The following is a 24,516-nucleotide window of genomic DNA, read 5'->3' on the forward strand; positions in this document are numbered from 1 at the left end:
ATAACAGCACGTCATACCACCTGTTAACCGTGTTCAGCAGAAAAATGATATCTTTATTTATAATTGCAAAATATGTTTTATTCAAAATTTCCATCGATGCAATTGCCTTTATGGAAATCGCACCAGTTATTACACATTTGAATGTTTTTTTCCTCTCTTCTAAGGGTCTCGCTAAAACTAAAACACGTCTGTTGTGAACCGCCTTTGATCCCATTGCACTCTTTAATGTCATGGGTAAAGCCAAAATCAATCTTAGTTTAAAACAAACTCCGAGCTCCGTGTCGGGTTCTCAAACACTCATGGCTTCCTATACATCATGAGTTTTACCGTTCATGATAACCCATGGATTCTCGATTGGGATAGCAGATACACACATGTTCATCCAACCTGGCCCTCTCCGTGACAAGGTTGAAAGTTCCCATCGGATCATTCCATATCAACGAAGCTGACGTGGCTCCGTGGTAACTTTGCTGTCTCGTTTACCGACAGACACTGGTACGCTGGTTCGAGACCCAGCAAGTGTAGTACTTTTTATTTTCCAGAATTAAATTTTAGAAATTCCCATTGGTTACTATAAGAGGAAACTCGTAAGTACGGAGGGTGGGCGGGTCTGTCACGGTGCAGTAGGTAGCGTGCTTGGATGCAAATGAGATGCCCAAAGCGCCACCAACCATGGCAACGCAAAGTCACGAGTTCGAATCCCGGATGAGGCACGTCAGTCCATCACGACAACGACCGGGCCCTTGAATCGGGACCCTGATGCCACGAGAACGAATCTGGGCTCTCCTGGGTTCTAGCAAATTACCTTTTGCTTCTTAAGACTGTTCATGTGTTCATACAGTACCCGGGGCAAGTTCGCAGTCGACATTCGAAAGAGTAAAGACTACTCAATACTAAAACCGCCAAGGTGCGAACAGCTGTGGGCCTCATCGCACTGTGTATCGTCAAAGGTGAAAGCAAACGTTATCTCAGTGCAAAACAAAATGTGTTTCTTTTGCTGCATAGAACAGAACAGTAGAGTAGCCTGCTTTTTAATTTTGTTCCTACCACTCAGTAATAATGTTTTAATTTGAAAATATTATGACTTAAAAGGAGAGTTTCATGCCACTGATACTGTTGAATGAATTCAAAGATAGCTTCAGTGTTCTTTTTCACATGTAACTATAAAATAACAAAATGAAATAAAAATGATTTTTAAATCAATATATAAAAATACTTAAAAGATATCAATTGTGTGTTTTATTGATATGAAATTTAATGGACTAATATAATTTTTAATACAAGACTTACATAACCTTTCAGCATGTATTTCTTTCTCAACATTTATGAATTACAAAAATATACTCAAGCATGTTTTCAAGTTTATCATGAAAAAATACATGGCCATTCATAATAATCAATTTAATAGCCAGAGAGAAAAATATAAAATATACAGAGCAAATATTGATGGGATTTTTTTCTTCATAAATTAATTAACTTAAATATATCAACAGGGTCTTTCATAACAGTTGACTAACTTCTGAAATGTAAATAAATGATATGCTTCATGAATTCAAACTACATCTACAGCTCATCCCTGGGACGTGGCTCCTCTTGGATTGTGCTGCTGCCTTGTGGCAGGTTGAGAATGTTTGCAACTTTTTGCAGTTTACTCTTCTCCATTTCTAAAAGTTCTTTTCTAGTAAGGTAACTTTTGTCACTTGAGTTAAGAATTTGAAACACTTCATCTGCATCTGGAAAATCGTCCATCTGAAAATATCAAGAGGGGAAGACTAGAGTTGTCTGTATGTAGCTCTCTTTCACATGTCACTATTACTGAAAATAATAAACCTTAAAAAACTAATAATTAAGAACAATGGAGTGATAATTGTCATCTGATTGTAAAAAGCTGATCAACTCAATAAAAAATCATACAAACAAACTAACAAATAAATAAATAATAACCTGAGGCCTTTTCTTTCTCAGCAGTAACCCCCCGCCATTTCAACTTTTGAAGCAAATATTAATTTTGAAAATAAGAAAAACAGAGAGAAACAAGGCAGCAAAGCTGTCAAATGTACAGACAAAAAACAGATAATAAAGATGCAAAATAGGTCATTTTGTTAATTTTGATGCAATAATAAATAATGCTTATAATAACACAGTCAGTAAACACTGAATTTTAATCATGCACAACAGGTAACATGGTCAATAACAGGAGCAGATCCAGAGATATTTTCTGACAGTATTCCAAAGTATCTTTGTTGATCCATCCTCCACTTTTGATGGTCTTCCAACAGAAAAAAATTGATACCAGTCAATGTAAACTTTAAAATCTGACCGTCATCTGAAAGACCCAGAAGACGGCCTCAATCCACCCCTGCAATAAGATTAGTTTCTGGACTATGAGAGTTCAAATTCACATAATGAAAATCCCAATATTTGAAAAATGTTGACAGTGCATAAAATAATATTACATAATGTTTAAAGACATAAAAACCTATGCAACTGCTTATGTGGAAATACAGAAAATCTGAAGAGCTTCAGGTGGATGGGAGTTGAAAATGCCAGTGTTTAGAAAAAAAATTAAAAAGGAAACACACACAAAAAAAAATTCCAATAAAGCTGCTATTCAAACTTTTAATCTTGCTGTATTAACATGATATGAATAACCCCAACGTGTTTGAGGATAATAAGGCACTGTTATTCATCTATAGCATTAATGTTGGCATTACACAATTTTTTTTTCTTTTGTAAACTTATTTGCAATATTAAACAGCATTTACCTGCATAATTATCACCAATTTCTAATTATGTGACACAGTTAAGGAGGTTAACCTATAGAAAATGGGTCATTTTGTCAATTTTGATGCAATAATAAATAATGCTTATAATAGCACTGTCAATCAACACTGAATTTTAATCATGCACAACAGGTAACATGCTCAATAACTGGAGCAGATCCAGAGATATTTTCTGACAGTATTCCAAACTTTATTTGTTGATCCATCCTCCACTTTTGATGGTCTTCCAACAGAAAAAAACTGATACCAGTCAATGTAAACTTTAAAATCTGACCGTCATCTGAAAGACCCAGAAGACGGCCTCAATCCACCCCTGCAATAAGATTATAGTTTCTGGACCATGAGAGTTCAAATTCACATAATGAAAATTCCAATATTTGAAAAATGTTGACAGTGCATAAAATAATATTACATAATGTTTAAAGACATAAAAACCTATGCAACTGCTTATGTGGAAATACAGAAAATCTGAAGAGCTTCAGGTGGATAGGAGTTGAAAATGCCAGTGTTTAGAAAAAAATTAAAAAGAAAACACAAAAAAAAAAAAAAAAAAATTCCAATAAAGCTGCTATTCAAACTTTTAATCTTGCTGTATTAACATGATATGAATAATCCCAATGTGTTTGAGGATAATAAGGCACTGTTATTCATCTATAGCATTAATGTTGGCATTACACAATTTTTTTTTTCTTTTGTAAACTTATTTGCAATATTAAACAACATTTACCTGCATAATTATCACCAATTCCTAATTATGTGACACAGTTAAGAGAGCTTAACCTATAGGACTTGAATGGGAAATCTCAACGTGTGTTTTATGTAATCTTATTTAATGGGCACTTGAAAATCAATTAGGCAAGTAATTTTATAATAATAATAATAATAATAATAAGTTTATTGAGCACTAAATGATGTGAATACATTTGCAGGCTCTCTAGACTACAATATTTACATAATATATATATGGGTATACAATTATATATGTTTACATATGTAGTATGTTAAATCATACATGTGTTAATGCAAATTATGCTATAATATTAATTAATTAAGCTATTCACAGCATTATTGACAATAAGTGGCTGTGATATACTAGATTTCAGGTGAACTATGTATTTTAACAGCAGTCTTTACAAATTCTGCTATTACTTTGAGACTTTTATGACAGGGTGGATTAAGGAGAATTGACAATATCTGATCACTGTCATCTAGACCCACTACACTGATTTTCAGTAGTTCATCATGCATTCGTTGCCTCTCAACAGTGTATCTTGTGCATTCTGTGAGGAAATGTTTTTCATCCTCTACACAGTTGCAAGCTTTACATTTTCTCTCATCAAGTGGAGTTTTAGGGTTTGTGTATCGGCCCCTTTCTATTGCTAGGTCGTGGTCACTTAGTCTAATTTTTGCTAGTGTTTTGATATCTAAGGGTGAGACACTCATTTTGATGTAATTTTCACATTCATAAGATTTTTTAATTGTTTTGTATGTCCTTAATTTGTTTGAGGTCGAACTATTTAATTCCTGCCAAAAGAGTTTTTCGATTTTTATGTTCAATTTTTCTACTAGGTTTTCTATTTGATGTAATTTCTTTGGTGGGTTGTTATCTTCTGAGAAACCCCAACAATTGTGAAAAGATTGGATGGATTCTGTCCATGTGTTTCCCTTTGTGTCTTGCTCAAGATTGTACACCTGTTTTACAATTCTATTATCTGGTAGTTGTTCCAGTCTAAGACTATATCTTTGGACAAGTTTAGCTATAGTTGGAAAAATAGGGTACCTGCCGAGTTCGGCTCTAGACATGGTATTGCTAGCCTGCTTTCTTAGACCTAAAATCCATTTGCAAAATTTCAAGTGTACCTGTTCAAATGGCATTTTATTAATCTTTTTCAGAGACATGTTTTTCTGTTTTAGTATCTCCTGTGACCAGACCTCACTACCATAAAGCAAAATTGGTTTGATGAGTTTGTCAAATAAGTTCATGCACAAAAGAGGTTTGGAGATGTTTTGAGAGGCAAGTGCTCCTTTAAGGGAAAACAGGGCTTTTAGGGCCTTTTTCTTTAAATTTTCAATTGCTTCCTTTAATGAGCCAGTATTGGAGAAAACTATTCCCAAATATGGGTATTGTTTTACTTCTTCTATGGGTTCATCATTTATGTAAAATTTTGTTTGATGGTCAAGTTTGCCCTTCTTCCTAAACACCATTATTTTTGTTTTCTTTGTATTAATGTGTAACTTCCACTTTTGACAGTACTGTTCTAATTTGTTCAGTAGATTTTGCAGTCCATCCTTTGTTCTTGACAGTAGGACCAGATCATCGGCATAGAGTATGTGATTGATGCCATCTACCTTGTCTGTGGCTTTGCATGTGTGGAAGGATTCTTTTATGTCGTCTATAAATATATTAAAGAGTGTTGGGCTTAGATTATCCCCTTGGCGGATTCCAATCTTAGCAAAAAAAGGTTTGGTATAGCTGTTGCCTGTGGAGATTCCTAATTTAGTATTTTTGTACATATGTTTAATCAGATTGTAAAATTTTCCTCCTATTCCAAGTTTCTGTAATTTGAGTAATAGACCTTTGTGCCATACCGAATCAAATGCCTTTTTAAAATCAATAAAACATGCATAGACCTTCCTATTTTGATTTGTATATCTGTTAATAATTGATTTAAGTGTGAAAATGTGATCAGTTGTTCTGTAACTTGGTCTGAACCCACCCTGTTCTTCGCTGAGTTTGCCTTCCTTTTCAATCAAGTCAGTTAGCCTATTTGCCAGAATAGAATTAAATAACTTACCCAAACAGCTTGTAATGCAAAGACCCCTGTAATTTGAGGGATCCAGACACTCACCAGACTTATAGAGTGGTATGACTATGCCTAAATTCCAAGCATCAGGGATCTCACCAGAGTTTAAGACCAGGTTAAAAATTTTAGTCATCGCACCAGTTAGGTATGGTCGCCCAGTCTTAAGCATTTCATTTCGTATGCTATCTGCCCCAGGTGCTTTGCCATTTTTTAGCTTTCTGAGTGCTTTTTGGACCTCCAGAATGGTTATAGGGTCATCTAGTTTGGGATTCCCAGGGCAATCTTCATATTTTTTCAATTCATCATCAATATCATTGTCACCTGGAGGCGGGATACCACACAGTTGTTGGAAGTAATTGTGCCATACATCAGGGGCAATAAGGTTGTTCTGATCCTCTTCTTTTTTAAGTTTTTTGATAATTTGCCAAAATTCTTTGGGGTTCTTTTCTTCAATGTTCAAAAGCTTTTCAAGGAGGTTGTCTTTATGTTCTTGTTTTTTCTTTTTCAGAAGTTGTTTGTACTTTTTGCAAGCTTGATGATAAGTGTGAGAGATAAAGTGATTATTCGGGTTTTTGTGGAGTAGTCTCCCAAGGTGTTTAACATTCCGTTTTACTTCGATGCATTGATTGTCAAACCAGGGCTGTTTTTTATTCCCTTTTCTTGGATTACTATTTTTCTTTGACATTCTTTTTGTACGCAGTGATGCACTAGCCGCGCCATCTAGGATTTTATTAAAAGACTGACATGCCTTATTTACTCCCTCTTTAGTAGTTGGGAAGGTGGTAGTTTGAAATTCACATATGGCTTCTATGTTTTTTTCACTTTCCAGTTCACTAAGAAATTTATCTGCAGAGTCATTGCCCCAGATGTACTGATCTTTGAATTTTTGAAGCGGAATAATTTTTGGTGACTCCTTGAAACCCTTACTTGCAATTGTGAGATCTAGAAGACAGTGATCTGAGATATAGTCAATTGGGTGAACAGTGAAATACTTTACACTATCAACTAACTTATCACTCAAAACTGCATAATCCACTGCACTACAGCCATTTTGATTGTAACATGTGTAGTACCCTAATGAATTTCCTAACACTCTTCCATTCAGTATTCTCAAATTGCTGCTAATGCATAATTCTACAAGGGTTCTTCCCTGAGAGTTTATGATACTGTCTAAGTTGTTCCGAGCAGGAGTGAGCATATCTGTGGGGTGGCTACCAGGCACTGGGATACCGTGTGTGTTATCATTTTTGATATAATCTGGGAGTGTACCAGTTCTAGCGTTAAAATCACCCATGAGGCATATCATGCCATCTGATTGATACTGAGCTATTTCCTCTTCAAGGATGTCAAAGGTAGCTTCATCAAATCTCCCATTCTTTGGCTTAATATATACTGCACACACGAATAAGTCTTTTTGGAGACCGAAACACTGTCCTGGTAGCCTTATCCATAAGGTATTCTCACTTTTGCTAGACATTACATGAAGAGCACCACTAAATTGTTTTCTGTAATATATGACTATACCGCCGGATGGGCGTCCTTTTGTTTTCTTTTTTGTTTTTATTTTGTAGAAGTGGCCATGTGTTCCACTAGGTAGGACCATTTTTGATCTCAGGGTGCTAAAAGTTTCTACACATATGAATATATCAAAATTTTCGACCATCTCAACAAAGTTTTCATCAGTAAGTTTCTTTGCTAATCCTCTAATATTTCTCATACCGATGCGTAACATGTTTCTCTGTAATTATTGATATCTCTTTAAAAAACATACAAAAAGACCTATCCACACTACTTCAATGAACTTACTCAGTGTTATACTAGTAATTAATCAGGGAGAAAATCTTCTTTTTCTTTTTGTTGATATTCACTTACTAGTAGTAGTTTTCAGTATTTACTTAAAGCATTTAGTTGGTCACTTAAAGCTTTCAATTTAAAAAAAAAAAAAAAAAAAAAAAGTTATAGCTCTGAATTTAGCTAGTGATTATCCCAAGGGACAATTACCACCATCCATAAACAGTAGCCCCATATAGCAATCCATAGAGCTGCATTGCTTCCAAAACAGAAAACAATTACACTGATTTCCAACACAAGCTACACTTCAGTCCTATGAAACTTTTCAGTAAGTTAGAATATCATAAGTAAAATGGTTTTTCCTTAATGGTCATCCCAGCACCGATGTCCAAAAAAGGTGTTTTTTTTTCATCTTTTACGCAATTTAACATAATGCTTAACAGCACAATGGCCATCAATTTTTAATAATAAAGTAAATGTATCATAACTATTCAAAAGATGTGACTAGCAATGGTATTCAAGCCAATGGAAGTTCAAAGACTAAGTCACACCTTGAAAATGTCCATATGTGAAAATTTTTATTGTAACAAAAAACTATATAATTTCCAAGAAAGTTAACCGATATAACAGGTTTTCCAACTGAAGCTATAATTTAGTGCTATGCTACATTTCTGTAAGTTTGAGAAGAGTAAGTGACTTGGTTTTCCTTTAATGGTCACTGTGGAGGCATTGTCTAAAATGGAGTTGTCTTCAATTTTGATGCAATATTACATAATGCTTAACAGCATAATGACCATCAATTTTTAATAATAAAATAAAAGTATCATGGATATTCAGAAAATTTGATATGGAAAGGTCTTCAGGGCCATGGAAGTTCAGAGTCACAACTTCAAAATGCCAAAATGTAAAAATGTACACAAGAGATAACTGTACTGAAATGAATTTCTTTCCACTTTCAACACTTTTTTTACATATATCAAAATAATCAATTTACTGTCGTTTTTAAATGATCAACTAAGAAAGTTGTTGACATAGGAAAAATATCAATAGAACAATTTTAAATGTCCAATTTGTTCCATTCTGAGATTCTGAACATGGTGAATGATTGAATCTGACAAACTGTAAAGATATGAGTTTATTTCCATTTTTGACACTTTATTACACAATGCACAATAACAGGTTTACCATCATTTTTATATAATCAACTAACAATATTGTTAAGATGCAGAAAATGTCAAAAGAACACCTTTACATTACTAATTAGTTCACAAATGAGATTGTTAACATGACTAAGAATTAAATCCGAGGAAAAAAGACTTCTATACAAAAAAATACAGAAAATAGCACTTCTGGTGGATGGGAGTAAAAAATCACATCTTGAAGATGCTAGTGTTTGAAAAATAATTTTAAAAAAATTTTAAATAAAACGTAAAAAATTCCAATAAAGCTGCTATTCAAACTTTTAATCTAGCTGTATTAACTTGATATTAATAACCCCACCAAGTTTGAGAAAAATAAAGCACTGTTATTCATCTATAGCATGTTGGCATAACACATTCTTTTTGTTGTAAATTTATTTGCAATGTTAAACACCATTTATCTGCAAAATTATCACCAAATCCTAATTTTGTGACACAGTTAAGAGAGCTAAACCTATGGGACTTTACAGGGAAATCTCAAGGAGTGTTTTATGTAATCTCATTTAATGGACAATTGAAAATTAATGAGTAGGCAAGTGACTTTATAGACCTTAATTTAATTAGTGATCACCCAAGGGACAATTTTATAGACTAGCTGCCATCCATACAGTACCATCATATAGCACAATGGTGTTGCATACATGCTGAAAAAAGTGTAAAAACAGCATTACTTCCCTAAAAATGACCCGATCATGCTGATTTTCAAACTTGACCTGCGTATTATGAATATTCATCAGTTCTGTAAGTTTGAAACCAAAAGGTAAAATGGTTTTCCACTTATCATGTTATCGGTGCTGCATATATGCTGAAAAAAGTGAAAAAAACAGCATAACTACCCTAAAAATGACCCGATCATGCTGATTTTCGAACTTGACCTGCGTAATATGAATATTCATTAGTTCTGCAAGTTTCAAGCCAAAAGGTAAATTGATTTTTCACTTATCATGTTATCAGTGTTGCATATATGGTGAAAAAAGTGAAAAACAGCATAACTTCCCTAAAAATGACCCGATCATGCTGATTTTCGAACTTGACCTGCGTATTATGAATATTCATCAGTTTTGTAAGTTTCAAGGGAAAAGGTAAATTTTTTTTCCACTTATCGTGTTATCGGTGCTGCATATATGCTGAAACAAGACAGCACTGTTCTGCAATGGGTTTACTTCCATTTTTAAAACACTTTTTTAACATAAAACAAAATAAACAGTTTTCTACCATTTGTATATGATCAACGAAGAAAATTGATGAGATGGGACAAATATCAATAGAACAGTGTTAAATGTCCAATTTCCTCCATTCTGAGATAATGAATATAGTAGATGATTGAATCTGACAAACTGCAATGATATTTATTTCCATTTTAGACACTTTATAACATAATACACAATAACAAGTTTACCATCATTTTTACATAATCAACTAACAATGTTATTAAGATGCAGGAAATGTCAAACAAACACTTTTACGTATCTTATTAGTTCAATAATGAGACAGTTAACATGCCTAACAATTGAATCTGAGGAAATGTGAAAAAAACAGCATAACTTCTAAAATAATGGCCCAATTATGCTGATTTTCGAACTCAACCTGTGTTTTAGTTAGTTTGACTACTCCTGTGAGTATAATGACAATTGGCCTATCTGTTTTTCTTATATTGTGTTATTAGCGTTGCATATATGTTGAAAGAAGTGAAAAAACAGCAAAACTTCCCTAAAAATGGCCCGATCATGCCGATTTTCGAACTTTACCTGCGTATTATGAATATTCATCAGTTCTGTAAGTTTCAAGCCAAAATTTAAAATGGTTTTCCATTTATTGTGTTATCGGTGCTGCATATATGCTGAAAAAAGAGAAAAAATAGCCTAAATTCACTAAAAATGACCTTATCATGCTGATTTTCGAACTTGAACTGCGTATTATGAATATTCATCAGTTCTGTAAGTTTCAAGCCAAAAGGTAAAATGGTTTTCCACTTATCGTGTTATCGGTGCTGCATATATGCTGAAAAAAGTGAAAAAACAGCATAAATTCCCTATAAGTGACCCGATCATGCTGATTTTCGAACTTGACCTGCGTATTACGAATATTCATCAGTTCTGTAAGTTTCAAGCCAAAAGAAAAAACAGTTTTCCACTTATCGTGTTATCGGTAAAAGTGCACGGCGACGGCGACGACAGACGCAGATGATGGCTATATGTACAGACACATCTGTGTCTGTACATAAAAAGGAAGAAGGAAAAGTTACTAGTATGGAGTACCTGTGCCATAACTTCTTCATAAAATGCTGCCCAGCGCTCATATGAGAGAGATGAATCCATTCTTAGTAAAGCCAGAAGATGATGTCGTAGACTTTCTGAATTCAAACGAGCATTAGAAAGTTGCTGAAAAGTAAAACAATAAATTAAGATAAAATCTCAAGACTTTTTACTTTAATTAAGTAGCCAAAGACAAATTTGGCTAACCAAAGAAACCATCACAGGGCAAATACTACGTAGTAACCTTTTGAATGAGAACTTCTGGAACTAAATTAGAAAATTAACAGTAACTTGGTAATAAAATGCTGCCAGCATTATCTTTCTACAATTTAAATGCATGATAAAGAACTCGATAATAACTTTTAGACTGAGTTCCCATACTTAGATCAATCCATCTGGATCAATCTAACTCCCTAGGGGTTCACACTAAATTGCTACCGGCCTACTGTCACGCCGGTAAAGATAATTAGGGGTAAAGATAATTACCCCCTGACAGCTTTACTGGGCGTGACAGACATTTAAGTTGGTTACATTGATAGCAATTTAGTGAGACTCCCCAGGGATATAGATCACGACAACGACTGGGCCCCTGAATCGGACCCGGATGCCACGAGAACGAATCTGGGCTCTCCTGGGTCATAGCAAATTACCTTTTGCATAAAAATACGGTATACTTTAGAAAGTTTACATTAAATGATCGATTTAAAACGAACATATTGCTGGTCATTAGAATAAAGTCCGTATATTTAGCTGTCAATATCTGTGGGAATGGTCCCTTAGTTAGCAACTGACTTATCTCTATATAAATACACTGTAGTATCACTATACTTAATTATATATATTAAAATATAATCAGCATTTTAGAAGTATGAGGCTAGAGTCCTGGTAATAATAGTAATAATATTGGAAAATTATTCTAAAATATTAAGATGTCAAAAGAAGAAAAAAAAGACTGTGGCGAAACACTAAACCTTGTCTCCAGCGAAGTAGGCCCACGTAAAGGTGACCTCAGAAAGAGGAATGTCGCGGTCAGGTTTTCCCTCGCAATCAGAAGCAGAGAATTGTGGGACAGGTGCCCACAAGATGGTATACGATATGCTGCGACCATAAGAGCGCACTTGATGAAGGTGACCTGTACAGAAAATTAAAATGTGATCATGGTGATACTATTTGTTTTCTTTTTTTTTATTTATTTTGAAAATTTCAGCATCCCAAATGCAAAGGAAATAGGGATCATTTTTTCCTATTTTTTCCAACTTACTTAATCCTCTTTGTAAATGATTTCACAGAACACGGAGAGCCCTTTAATTATTTGGATACTCACACAAACAAATTTTGCACCCCGAGTTCCCCGGTTTCTTACCTGCAGGCACATATATACAGTCCCCTGGCTTGAGAGTGCTGTAAGTCCAGGGTATCTGGGTGATCTCAGGGTGTTTGAACACATTCACCATGTCCATGTCTATCTTAGAGTAGCCGTGACCAGAGTGAGCTGGCTGTGGTGAGTTAGAAAATATGGCCAAAACTTGAACATTTAGTTGATTTTGAACATTTTATTGGCAGACAATTCTCTGTTGTTGTTTTTTTTAACTTTGAAAATTTAGTCAAACTCGAAAATGGGCCTCTCAATAATTTTGAAAATTTTTGTCACCTAATAAGGCCTAGTCAGATTCAGGCATTTTAAAATATCAATTTATTGTTAAGTTAATCCAAAATTTTCAAGTTTTACTAAACAAATTAATTGACTTGATTAACCTTACAAATTTCAGCTTAACTGAACAATGCAAGCATTTTTTTTTTAATGACCTGAGGTTTATTTTCAAGTTTATCCTTATATATCAGATGTGTAAAAAATTGTTGTTTACATCCAATAACAAGGCAGCAAAGCTGTCAAATGTACAGACAAAAACCAGAAAATAAAAACGCAGGAAATAGGATACTGTCAATTCTGATGAACTAATGTATTATGCTTACTGTAACTGCATAGCCAACATCAAATTCTTATTCTGCATAACATTGGATTAGGATGAAAGTAAAATGTGTATCAAGCATTAGACTAAGTTCCCATACCTAGATCAATCTAACAGGATCAATGCAACTCCAAGGGGTTTCTCACTAAATTGCTTTCAGTTTGAGAGTCTTCGGATTCTGGCATGCCAGTTTCAGTAGGCGTGACAGACAACTAAGCCACTAACATTGATTGCAATTTAGCGAGAATTCCCATGGAGATAGATCGATCCACAGTTAGCGTGATAGGGTCTGAAAATAGTCCCTAAGGTGTCAGGCTGATAAGAGTTAAACTTTGGAAATGCCAGAATGAGGTACAGTGAAAATTACACACAAAAAAAAATGCTTAAACTCATTAATATATATATATATATATATATATATATATATATATATATATATATATATATATATATATATATATATATATAATCACTATATATTATTAATTTTTTTTTTTTTTTGGGCTGTATGTCAATCCTAAGAATCATTCTTGTAACTTAACAAAATACAGAAAATGTTACAAAGTAAGAGTACAGGGCTCCTGGCAGATGGGAGTGATAAGTCACAACTTGAAAATGCCAGTATAGCACTCTATAAACCTGCATTGCCTCCAAAACAGAAAACAAACACACTGGTTTTCAAACACAAGCTGCGCACTTCTGTCTTATGAAACTTTTCACTAAGTTTCAGTATCGTAAGTAACATGGTTTTCCCTTAATTGCTATCCTGGCAGCAGTGTCCAAAATAGGGTTTTCTTCAACTTTCATACAATAAAACATAATACTTAACAGCATAATGACCATCAAATTTTTTATAAAAAAATAAAAGTATCATGAATATTCAGAAAATGTGATTTGGGAAGGTCTTCAAGGCCATGGAAGTTCAGAGTCACACTTTCAAAATGCCAAAATGTAAACAAGAGATAACTGTACTGAAATGATTTTCTTTCCATTTTCAACACCTTTTTTAAAACAAAATGATCAATAAACTGTCATTTTTAAATGTTCAACTAGGAAAATTGCTGACATAGGAAAAATAGCAATAGAACAATTTTCAATGTCCAATTTGCTCCATTTGCAGATGCTGAACATAGTGAATGATTAAATCTGACAAACTGCAATGATAAGTTCCTTTCCATTTATGATACTTTATTACACAATGCACAATATTATAACAGGTTTACCGTCATTTTTATATAATCAACAAACAATATTGTTAAGAAGCAGAAAATGTCAAAACAACACTTTTACATATCTTATTAGTTCCATAATGAGACTGTTAACATGCCTAAGAATTAAATCTGAAGAAATAACAATTATATACAAAAATACAGAAAATGCACAGCACTTCTGGTGGATGGGAGTATAAAATCACATCTTGAAGATGCTTGTGTTTGAAAAATAATTTTAAAAAAAATTTTAAATAAAACGTAAAAAATTCCAATAAAGCTGCTATTCAAACTTTTAATCTAGCTGTATTAACTTGATATTAATAACCCCACCAAGTTTGAGAAAAATAAAGCACTGTTATTCATCTATAGCATGTTGGCATAACACATTCTTTTTGTTGTAAATTTATTTGCAATGTTAAACACCATTTATCTGCACAATTATCACCAAATCCTAATTTTGTGACACAGTTAAGAGAGCTAAACCTATGGGACTTTACAGGGAAATCTCAAGGAGTGTTTTATGTAATCTCATTTAATAGCCAATTGAAAATTAATGAGTAGGCAAGTGACTTTATAGACCTTAATTTAATTAGTGATCACCCAAGGGACAATTTTATAGACTGTCATCCATACAGTACCATCATATAGCACAAAGGTGTTGCGTACATGCTGAAAAAAGTGAAAAAACAGCATTACTTCCCTAAAAATGACCCGATGATGCTGATTTTCAAACTTGACCTGCGTATTATGAATATTCATTAGTTCTGCAAGTTTCAAACCAAAAGGTAAAATGGTTTTCCACTTATCATGTTTTCAGTGTTGCATATATGCTGAAAAAAGTGAAAAACAGCATAACTTCCCTAAAAATGACCCAATCATACTGATTTTCAAACTTGACCTGCGTATTATGAATATTCATCAGTTCTGTAAGTTTGAAACCAAAAGGTAAAATGATTTTCCACTTATCGTGTTATCGGTGCTGCATATATGCTGAAAAAAGTGAAAAAACAGCATAACTACCCTAAAAATGACCCGATAATGCTGATTTTCAAACTTGACCTGCGTAATATGAATATTCATTACTTCTGCAAGTTTCAAGCCAAAAGGTAAAATGATTTTTCACTTATCATGTTATCAGTGTTGCATATATGGTGAAAAAAGTGAAAAACAGCATAACTTCCCTAAAAATGACCCGATCATGCTGATTTTCGAACTTGACCTGCGTATTATGAATATTCATCAGTTTTGTAAGTTTCAAGGGAAAAGGTAAAATGGTTTTCCACTTATCGTGTTATCGGTGCTGCATATATGCTGAAACAAGACAGCACTGTTCTGCAATGGGTTTACTTCCATTTTTAGAACACTTTTTTAACATAAAACAAAATAAACAGTTTTCTACCATTTGTATATGATCAACTAAGAAAATTGATGAGATGGGAAAAATATCAATAGAACAGTGTTAAATGTCCAATTTCCTCCATTCTGAGATAATGAATATAGTAAATGATTGAATCTGACAAACTGCAATGATATTTGTTTATTTCCATTTTTGACGCTTTATAACATAATACACAATAACAAGTTTACCATCATTTTTACATAATCAACTAACAATGTTATTGAGATGCAGGAAATGTCAAACAAACACTTTTACGTATCTTATTAGTTCAATAATGAGACTGTTAATATGCCTAACAATTGAATCTGAGGAAATGTGAAAAAACAGCATAACTTCTAAAAGAATGGCACGATTATGCTGATTTTGGAACTCAACCTGCGTTTTGGTTAGTTTGACTACTCCTGTGAGTATAATGACAATTGGCCTATTTGTTTTTCTTATATTGTGTTATTAGCGTTACATATATGTTGAAAGAAGTGAAAAAACAGCATAACATCCCTAAAAATGGCCCGATCATGCTGATTTTCAAACTTGACCTGCGTATTTCGAATATTCATCAGTTTTGTAAGTTTCAAGCCAAAAGGTAAAATGATTTTCCATTTATGGTGTTATCGGTGCTGCATATATGCTGAAAAAAGAGAAAAAATAGCCTAAATTCACTAAAAATGACCCAATCACGCTGATTTTCGAACTTGACCTGCGTATTATGAATATTCATCAGTTCTATAAGTTTCAAGCCAAAAGGTAAAATGGTTTTCCACTTATTGTGTTATCGGTGCTGCATATATGCTGAAAAAAGTGAAAAAACAGCATAAATTCCCTATAAGTGACCCGATCATGCTGATTTTCGAACTTGACCTGCGTATTACGAATATTCATCAGTTCTGTAAGTTTCAAGCCAAAAGAAAAAACAGTTTTCCACTTATCGTGTTATCGGTAAAAGTGCACGGCGACGGCGACGACGGCGACGGCGACGGCGCCGACAGACGCAGATGATGGCTATATGTACAGACACATCTGTGTCTGTACATAAAAATGATTATGATAGATAAAATTCTGAAGGTAAACAATGTAGCAACTGAGTAAGTGTTTAATTTTTGGTTCGAAAATGACACTGATCCCATGGAGGCTAAGATAAGATACTTTTTTGACACTCGGCAACTTCTTTTGGACACTGAGCGTGCACTTACATGTTCAACCATGTCAAAAGTCTCCTTGTGTTCAGGGTGAATGAGAATAAAGTCCTTCCTTCCTGTCACTACACAGTGAAGGTTGTGGTCAGCGTGATAATGTAACATGGATGTTGTCCCACCGCTGGACATCCACAACTCGCTCTCCTGGAGATACTTCCTGAATGTCCCACACTGCAAACACTTTGGTAGCTGATTGGGGAAAATAGGAAATCAATTGAGTTAATGTACAAATAATGTGCAAATAATGACCTTTTCTAAAACTATTTTGGTTGTTTATAATTGAAATATTTTTATGAAACCTTGTTAATGTTCAGACTTAGTGGAAAAGTGTTTATTTGTGTTTGACATTTTTTCTTACTGAAGTCATCAGTGGTATGTGTGAAAATATTTAGACCCCATTTCTAGAGATTAGATCGATCTACTTTAGATCGACCTAACTCCCTGGGGGTTCACGCTAAATAGCTGTCAGCCGAGCGGACACCAAAATTAATTACCCTCTTCCAGCTTGTAGTAGGCGGGACGGACATTTAAGCCGGATTATCTGACAGTAATCTAGTGAGACTCCCCGCAAGGATAGATCGATCTAAAAGCTCAGGGAATACAGCCTTAAATTCTAGATATCAGAAAAGTGGTTTGTAATGTTTGTCAAATTTTTTTACTTCTGACCCCTCCCCCCCCCCCACTCCAAAACAAGGCAACAAAGCTGTCAAATGTACAGACAAAAAACAGGAAATAACAAAATGGGCTACTGTCAATTCTGATGCAAAAGTACATTATGTTAAACTGCAAATTCAACATCAAATTTTAATTATGCTAAACAGGTAATACCAAATGTAAGTAAAATGTGTAACAAGCATAAGGCCTCAGGCCCATGGGAGTTCAAGTTCACACTTTGAAAATGTAGAACTTCCAGAAAAAGAAGCCAATTAGACTGCTTTTCCAACTCCGGCAGCATTTTTGTCCTGTGTTTCTTTTTTAAAAGTTTGGCAATCATAAGTAACATGGTTTCCCATAATGGTCATCATGGTAGCAGCACCCAAAATTGTGTTTTCTTCTATTCTGATGCAATATTACATAATGGTTAACAGTATATTGACCATCACTTTTAAATAATAAAAGATAAGTATCATGGATATTAAGAAAATGGGACTTCAAAGTCACAACTTGAAAATGCCAAAATGTAAACAAGACAACACTGTGCTGAAATGTTTTTTCCATTTTTAACAATTTTTAAAATAAAACAAAATTAACAGTTTACTTCCATTTTTATATGATCAACTAAAAAAATTTGTTGAGATAGGAAAAATATCAATAGAGCAGTGTTAAATGTCCAGTTTCTTCCATTCTGAGATTCTGAACATAGTAAATAATTGAATCTGAATAACTGCAATGATATGAGTTTATTTCAATTTTTTAAACTTTATTACACAATACACGATAACAAGTTTACCATCATTTTTACAAAATCAACTAATGATGTTGTAAGGATGCAGAAAATGTCAAACAAACACTTTTATGTATCTTATAAATTAAATAATGAAACTGTTAACATGCCTAAGATTTGAATCTGAGGAAATGTCACAGCATAACTTCTGAAATAATAGCCCCATCATGCTGATTTTCGAACTTGACCAGCGTTTTAGTAAGATTGATTACTCCTGTGAGTTTTATGACAACAGGCTTATTGGTTTTCCTTGAAATATGTATACAGTGTTGCATATATACTTAAAAAGTGAAAAAACAGCATAACTTCTATAATAATGGCCCGATCATGCTGATTTTTCGAACTTGACCTACATTTTATGAATATTCATCAGCTCTGTAAATATAAAGCCAAAGGTAAAACTGCCCTCCACTTATCGTGTTTACAAGGAAAGTGCACGGCATTGGCAACGACGGCGACGACAGACGCAGGTGATGGCAATATGTACAGACACATCTGTGTCTGTACATAAAAAAAGAAATTTTTATCAGTTATTTGTTAAAATCAACTTAGATATACAGTATGTATTATCTTTTCAACAATATAGTTTTTACACTGATATAACATTTTCACTTATTACAGTATTTCATTAAAAAAGTAACCAACCACCAATTCTTGCATCATTTGCTGCGGTGCTGTAGTTGACAGGTACCAATTCTCGTACATGTAGTCGCTAAGGAACTGACTCAGTTTCATCTTTTTTGGTCCTTTTTTAAAGACTTCCTTTTTCACAGTGACTAAGACATCTAGATCTCCATATCTGAAACAAGGCATCAAATGCTGTCAAATGAATAAAATGAATTGGTATATGTGTTTATGTGATTGTGTGTGTGTGTGTGTGTGTATGTGTGTGTGTGAGAGAGAGTGAGAGAGACTGTGTATGTACCTGAGTGTGTGTGGGGGGGGGGGGGGGTGAAAGAGAGAGAGATAAAACTGCTTCAATGACAGTAAAACAGGGAAGGGGTTAATATCCATGTAAAAACAAAGTGACTGAGATAGAAGGGGAAGTCTGAGATCAAACCATCAGCACATTTGTGCCCACTGTGAGATTTATTATTCCGTTCCCAAATTGTTTTAAACTTTCAACACTGTTGCACCTATCACGCTAGAAACATCATTCACCGTCATACCTAACACAAGGCAGCAAAGCTGTCAAATGTACAGACAAAAAACAGAAAATAAAGATGCAAAAAAGGTCATTTTGTCAATTTTGATGCAATAATAAATAATGCTTATAATAGCACTGTCAGTCAACACTGAATTTTAATCTTGCACAACAGGTAACATGGTCAATAACAGGAGCAGACCCAGAGATATTTTCTATTTTAGAAAAAAATAGATACCAGTCAATATAAACTTAATAACCTGACTGTCTTCAGGAAGACCCAGAAGATGGTCCACCCCTTCAATAAAATTACAGTTTCAGGACCATGAGAGTTCAAATTCACATTATGAAACTCTCAATATTTGAAAAATGATGACAGTGCATAAAATAATATTACATAATGTTTAAAGACATAAAAAACAATACAACTGCTTATGTGGAAATACAGAAAATGTGCAGAGCCCCAGGCAGATGAGAGTTAAAAGTCACAAATGCAAGTGTTTGAGAAAAAATTATAAAGGAAAACATAAAAAAGCTAGAAAAGCACTTTGAGAGTGCAGACCTCTGCCAAGGCAGCAATTGTTGATTATTATTGATAATTGATTGATTATTGTTCCAGACCACCATCAAAAATTAATCATTGTCCTCTTTGGCCCACTTCCGACAGTTCTTGAAAATTTCTGCAAAATCAGTCCATAACTTTTTGTGTTATGTGGATGACAGACAAACGGGGGTGAAAATATGACCTCCTTGGCAGAGCTTGAGGTAAATATAATTCCAATGAAGATGCTATTCAAACTTTTAATCTTCCAGTTTGATATATATATATATATTATTTAAAACTTATTTGCAATATTAAACAAAATTTACCTGCATAATTATCACTGCTTCCTTATTATTAATCTAGCAGAGAGCTTTACCTTTGGGAGTTTACAGGGAAATATCAACAAGTGTGCTTTATGTAATCTCATTTAATGGCCTATTAAGGCAAATGACTTTATAACTCTGAAATTAATCTAGTGATACCCAAGGGTAATTTACAGACTGACCCACTCAAAGGTCTTTAGGCCCATAAGTCACACTCTAAGAAAAGCACAAAACTATAATGCCCAAAATAGGAGACTACCAATCCTGATGCAATAATACATTATGTTTAACTGCACAGTCAACATCAACTTATGCACAACAGGTAACACAGACGAAATTAAAAGCATAAAGCTTCAGGCCCATCGGAGTTCAAGTTTATACTAAGAAAGTGCCAGAATGAGAAAAATGAAAATTTCACAAAAAATGCATAAATTCAATAAAAATGATAATCCAATAGAGCTGGTTTTCTCATATGAGCTGAAGGCCAATCCTAAAAATCGTACTTGTAAGTTAAAAATGATAATAAGTAGCACAGTTTTCTTTTCATAATGTTTGCAGTAGCAGTGCAAAAAGATTGTTGTCAATTTTGATGTAACATTACATAATAAATTAGAGAATAATAATCACCAATTTTTGTTTATTGACTATAAATAGGATGGACATGTAGAAAATATGATTACCATTCGGCTTCATGTTCATGGGAGCTCTGAGTCCCACAATGAATATGCCAAAAAGATAATGAATATTACACTAAAATGTATTCCAGAAAAAGAAGCCAATTAGACTGCTTTTCCAACTCAGGCTGCATTTTAGTCCTGTGTTTCTTTTTTGAAAGTTTGACAGTCATAAGTAACACAGTTTTCCCATAATGGTCATCAAGGCAGCAGCACCCAAAATTGTGTTTTCTTCTATTTTGATGCAACATTACATAATGCTTAACGGCATAATGACCATCGATTTTTAATAATAAAATATAAGTGTCATGAATTTTCAGAAAATGTGACTAGCATGGGTCTTCAAGCCCGTGGAGGTTCTAAGTCACACCTTGGAAATGCCAATATGTGAAAAATTACATTTTCACAAAAAACTGTTTAATTGCCAGAAAAATTTACCAAACAGACTGCATTGCCTACTGAAGCTGTATTTTAGACTCATGTTTCTTTCCTGTAAGTTTGAGAACAGTAATTGACACGATTTTCCTTAAATGGTCATCATGGGAGCAGTGCCCAAAACAGGGGTTTCTTCAAATTTTGATGCAACATTACATAATGTTTAACAGCATAATGACCATCAATTTTTAATAATAAAATATTAGTATAACGCATATTCAGAAAATGTGACAAGCAAAGGTCTTCAGGATCATGGAACTTCAAAGTCATACATTGAAAATGCCAATATGTGAAAAATTAAATTTTCACAAAAAAACTGCTTAACTACCAGAAAAATTTACCAAACAGACTGCATTGCCTACTGAAGCTGTATTTTAGTCCCATGTTTCTTTCCTGTAAGTTTGAGAACAGTAAGTGACATGACTTTCCTTAAATGGTCATCATGGGAGCAGTGCCCAAAATAGGGGTTTCTTCAAATTTTGATGCAATATTACATAATGTTTTACAGCATAATGACCATCAATTTTTAATCATAAAATATTAGTATCATGGATATTCAGAAAATGTGACTAGCAAAGATCTGCAGGCTCATGGAACTTCAAAGTCACATCTTAAAAATGCCAAACTGTAAAAAAGACAGCACTGTTCTGAAATGGGTTTATTTCCATTTTAACACTTTTTAAACAAAACAAAATAAACAGTATACTTCCATTTTTATATGACCAACTAAGAAAATTGATGAGATGGGAAAAATATCAATAGAACAGTGTTAAATGTCCAATTTCCTCCATTCTGAGATTCTGAACATAGTTGATGATTGAATCTAACAAACTGCAATATGATATGATATGAGTTTATTTCCATTTTTGACACCTTATTACACAATACACGATATCAAGTTTACCATCATTTTTACATAATCAACTAACAATGTTGTAAAGATGCAGGAAATATCAAACAAACACTTTTACGTATCTTATTAGTTAAATAATGAGACTGTTAACATGCTTAAGAATTGAATCTGAGGAAATGTGAAAAAACAGCATAACTTCTAAAATAATGGCCAGATTATGCTGATTTTCCAACTCAACCTGCATTTTAGTAAGATTGACCACTCCTGTAAGTATAATGACAATTGGCCTATCTGTTTTTCTTATATAGTGTTATCAGTGTTGCATATATGTTGAAAAAAGTGAAAAAATAGCATAACTCCCCTAAAAATGGCTTGATCATGCTGATTTTTGAACTTGATCTGCGGATTATGAATCTTCATCAGTTTTGTAAGTTTGAAGCCAAAAAGTAAAGCTGTTTTCCACTTATCGTGTTATCGGTGCTGCATATATGCTGAAAAAAGTAAAAAAAAAAACAGCATAACTTCCCTACAAGTCACCCGATCATGCTGATTTTCGAACTTGACCTGCGTATTATAAATATTTATCAGTTCTCTAAGTTTCAAGCCAAAAGCCAAAACGGTTTTCCAGTTATCGTGTTATCGGTGCTATATATATATGCTGAAAAAAGAGAAAAAATAGCCTAAATTCACTAAAAAATGACCCAATCATGCCGATTTTCGAACTTGACCTGCGTATTATGAATATTTATCAGTTCTATAAGTTTCAAGCCAAAAAGTAAAATGGTTTTCCACTTATCATGTTATCGGTGCTGCATTTATGCTGAAAAAAGAAAAAAATAGCCTAAATTCATTAAAAATGACCCAATCACGCTGATTTTCGAACTTGACCTGCGTATTATGAATATTCATCAGTTCTGTAAGTTTCAAGCCAAAAAGTAGAACAGTTTTCCACTTATCGTGTTATCGGTGCTTCATTTATGCTGAAAAAAGTGAAAAAACAGCATAAATTCCCTATAAGTGACCCAATCATGCTGATTTTCGAACTTGACCTGCGTATTATGAATATTCATTAGTTCTGTAAGTTTCAAGCCAAAAGAAAAAACAGCTTTCCACTTATCGTGTTATCGGTAAAAGTGCACGGCGACGGCGACGGCGACAGCGACGACGGCGACGACAGACGCAGATGACGGCTATATGTACAGACACATCTGTGTCTGTACATAACAATCAACAACAGATAGCTGTCACACCTAACACACTTGTCACAATCACGTCACAATCCACAATCACAGCCAGCACAGCCACCACACTAGTCACAATCACAGCTAACACAATCACAATCTTCACATCTAGCTAAACTATGTCAAAATTAAATAAGAAAAAAATCTGACACTCGTGAGACACTTTATTGGTGTTTTGCCAATGGTGTGTGGTCCCCATCTGTACTTGCTTGTCATTGAGATATTTGTCTTCATCATCTTGGCCCCACTTGGTCAGGGCTGGGATGTCCATAATAGCTTTACGGAAAACAACAGGTTCCCCTCTATGCACGTGCATGTCGTAGAATTCCTGAGGTGTGAGCATCATTTCTTGTTCTACTTGACCGTCAGGTGACCTTTGGTGACCTAGTTTTGAAAAGATTTTGGTAAAAAATGTTTAACTGAACAAATGTGGATTTTATCACAGACAGGACAGCCTCAGGTTGTTTACTTGGAACATGAATATGTTAATAGCAGCATGCATGAACTTGCAAATATGAGCTACTAGTATTCTACGTACAGTTTATTATTCGTGCATATACATGTGTACTTTAGTACTAATTAATACATCATTTTCATACTCATTTTTAATGGGAAACTTAATAAGCCAAAACAAAGGTACAAATACTCTCCCTGTAAACTGAGTAGTTAAATATTCACCTCAAGTTCAGTTATAATGATGAAAAATCAAATAAAGAAATCAAATACAAATTTAAGATACATATAATTTTTATAATTTATACCAACCTAAGGGTCGAAGATGCCCCTCTGGTATCCCAGACCCGTGTCTCTTCACCAGTGGAGGAAACACCACGTTCATACCCTGGTCTTTAATAAACCCAGATTTTGAGCTACAGAAAGGAATCACAGCAAGCACAATAAAACACGACTTTGTTAGTCTCATAATGTTTCCCATCCTGGGCTATGTACAGTACTGCAAGTTGCTCAAACGAGTTCCTTCTTCTCTTTCGAGTTCTCTCCGGCTTCTACGTGGCTTATTTAGCCTTGTTTAAATCGTCACGTCACAGAAGCGGACGTGGCACAGTTTGTCCAAAGAAATCCGTTTTCCATTGAGAGTTTGTTTGTGCCTAGATTAGTGAAACACAGGTTTATCTTGACAGCAATGAAATGTGCACGGTTGTGATAGCGCATGGGAACTAGGTCAACTAGAGGTCAGCTCGTGACGTCACGTTTGACCTCTGTGGATTTCCTCTTGCCGTGCAAGCTTTCAGATT

General features: G+C 34.1%; 1 protein-coding gene across 1 annotated transcript; it reads right to left on the reverse strand.

The window, feature by feature from the left end:
* Positions 1 to 1,216: 1,216 nt before the first annotated feature.
* On the reverse strand, positions 1,217 to 24,432 carry LOC106151697 (bifunctional peptidase and (3S)-lysyl hydroxylase JMJD7). The gene is made up of 8 exons (XM_013525081.3): positions 24,029 to 24,432; positions 23,473 to 23,647; positions 18,695 to 18,848; positions 16,603 to 16,794; positions 12,196 to 12,328; positions 11,804 to 11,964; positions 10,836 to 10,958; positions 1,217 to 1,749 (listed from the first exon to the last, which is right to left on the reverse strand). Exons 1-8 carry the CDS (start codon positions 24,195 to 24,197, stop codon positions 1,564 to 1,566), a joined length of 1,293 nt encoding a protein of 430 aa, XP_013380535.2. The 5' UTR covers positions 24,198 to 24,432; the 3' UTR covers positions 1,217 to 1,563.
* Positions 24,433 to 24,516: the final 84 nt, after the last annotated feature.

The sequence above is a fragment of the Lingula anatina genome, chromosome 8 (assembly GCF_051362555.1).
Source record: "Lingula anatina isolate TDL-2025a chromosome 8, LinAna3.0, whole genome shotgun sequence".
NCBI classification, from domain to species: Eukaryota; Metazoa; Brachiopoda; class Lingulata; order Lingulida; family Lingulidae; genus Lingula; species Lingula anatina.

Coding starts and splice junctions, on each gene's coding strand:
- LOC106151697 (XM_013525081.3), bottom strand. CDS start 24,197: ATGGGAAACATTATGAGACTAACAAAGTCGTGTTTTATTGTGCTTGCT. Junction 18,849..23,472: donor GACAAATATCTCAATGACAA/GCAAGTACAGAT, acceptor GCCTTGTTTCAG/ATATGGAGATCTAGATGTCT. Junction 11,965..12,195: donor CTGTATATATGTGCCTGCAG/GTAAGAAACCGG, acceptor TTTTCTGTACAG/GTCACCTTCATCAAGTGCGC.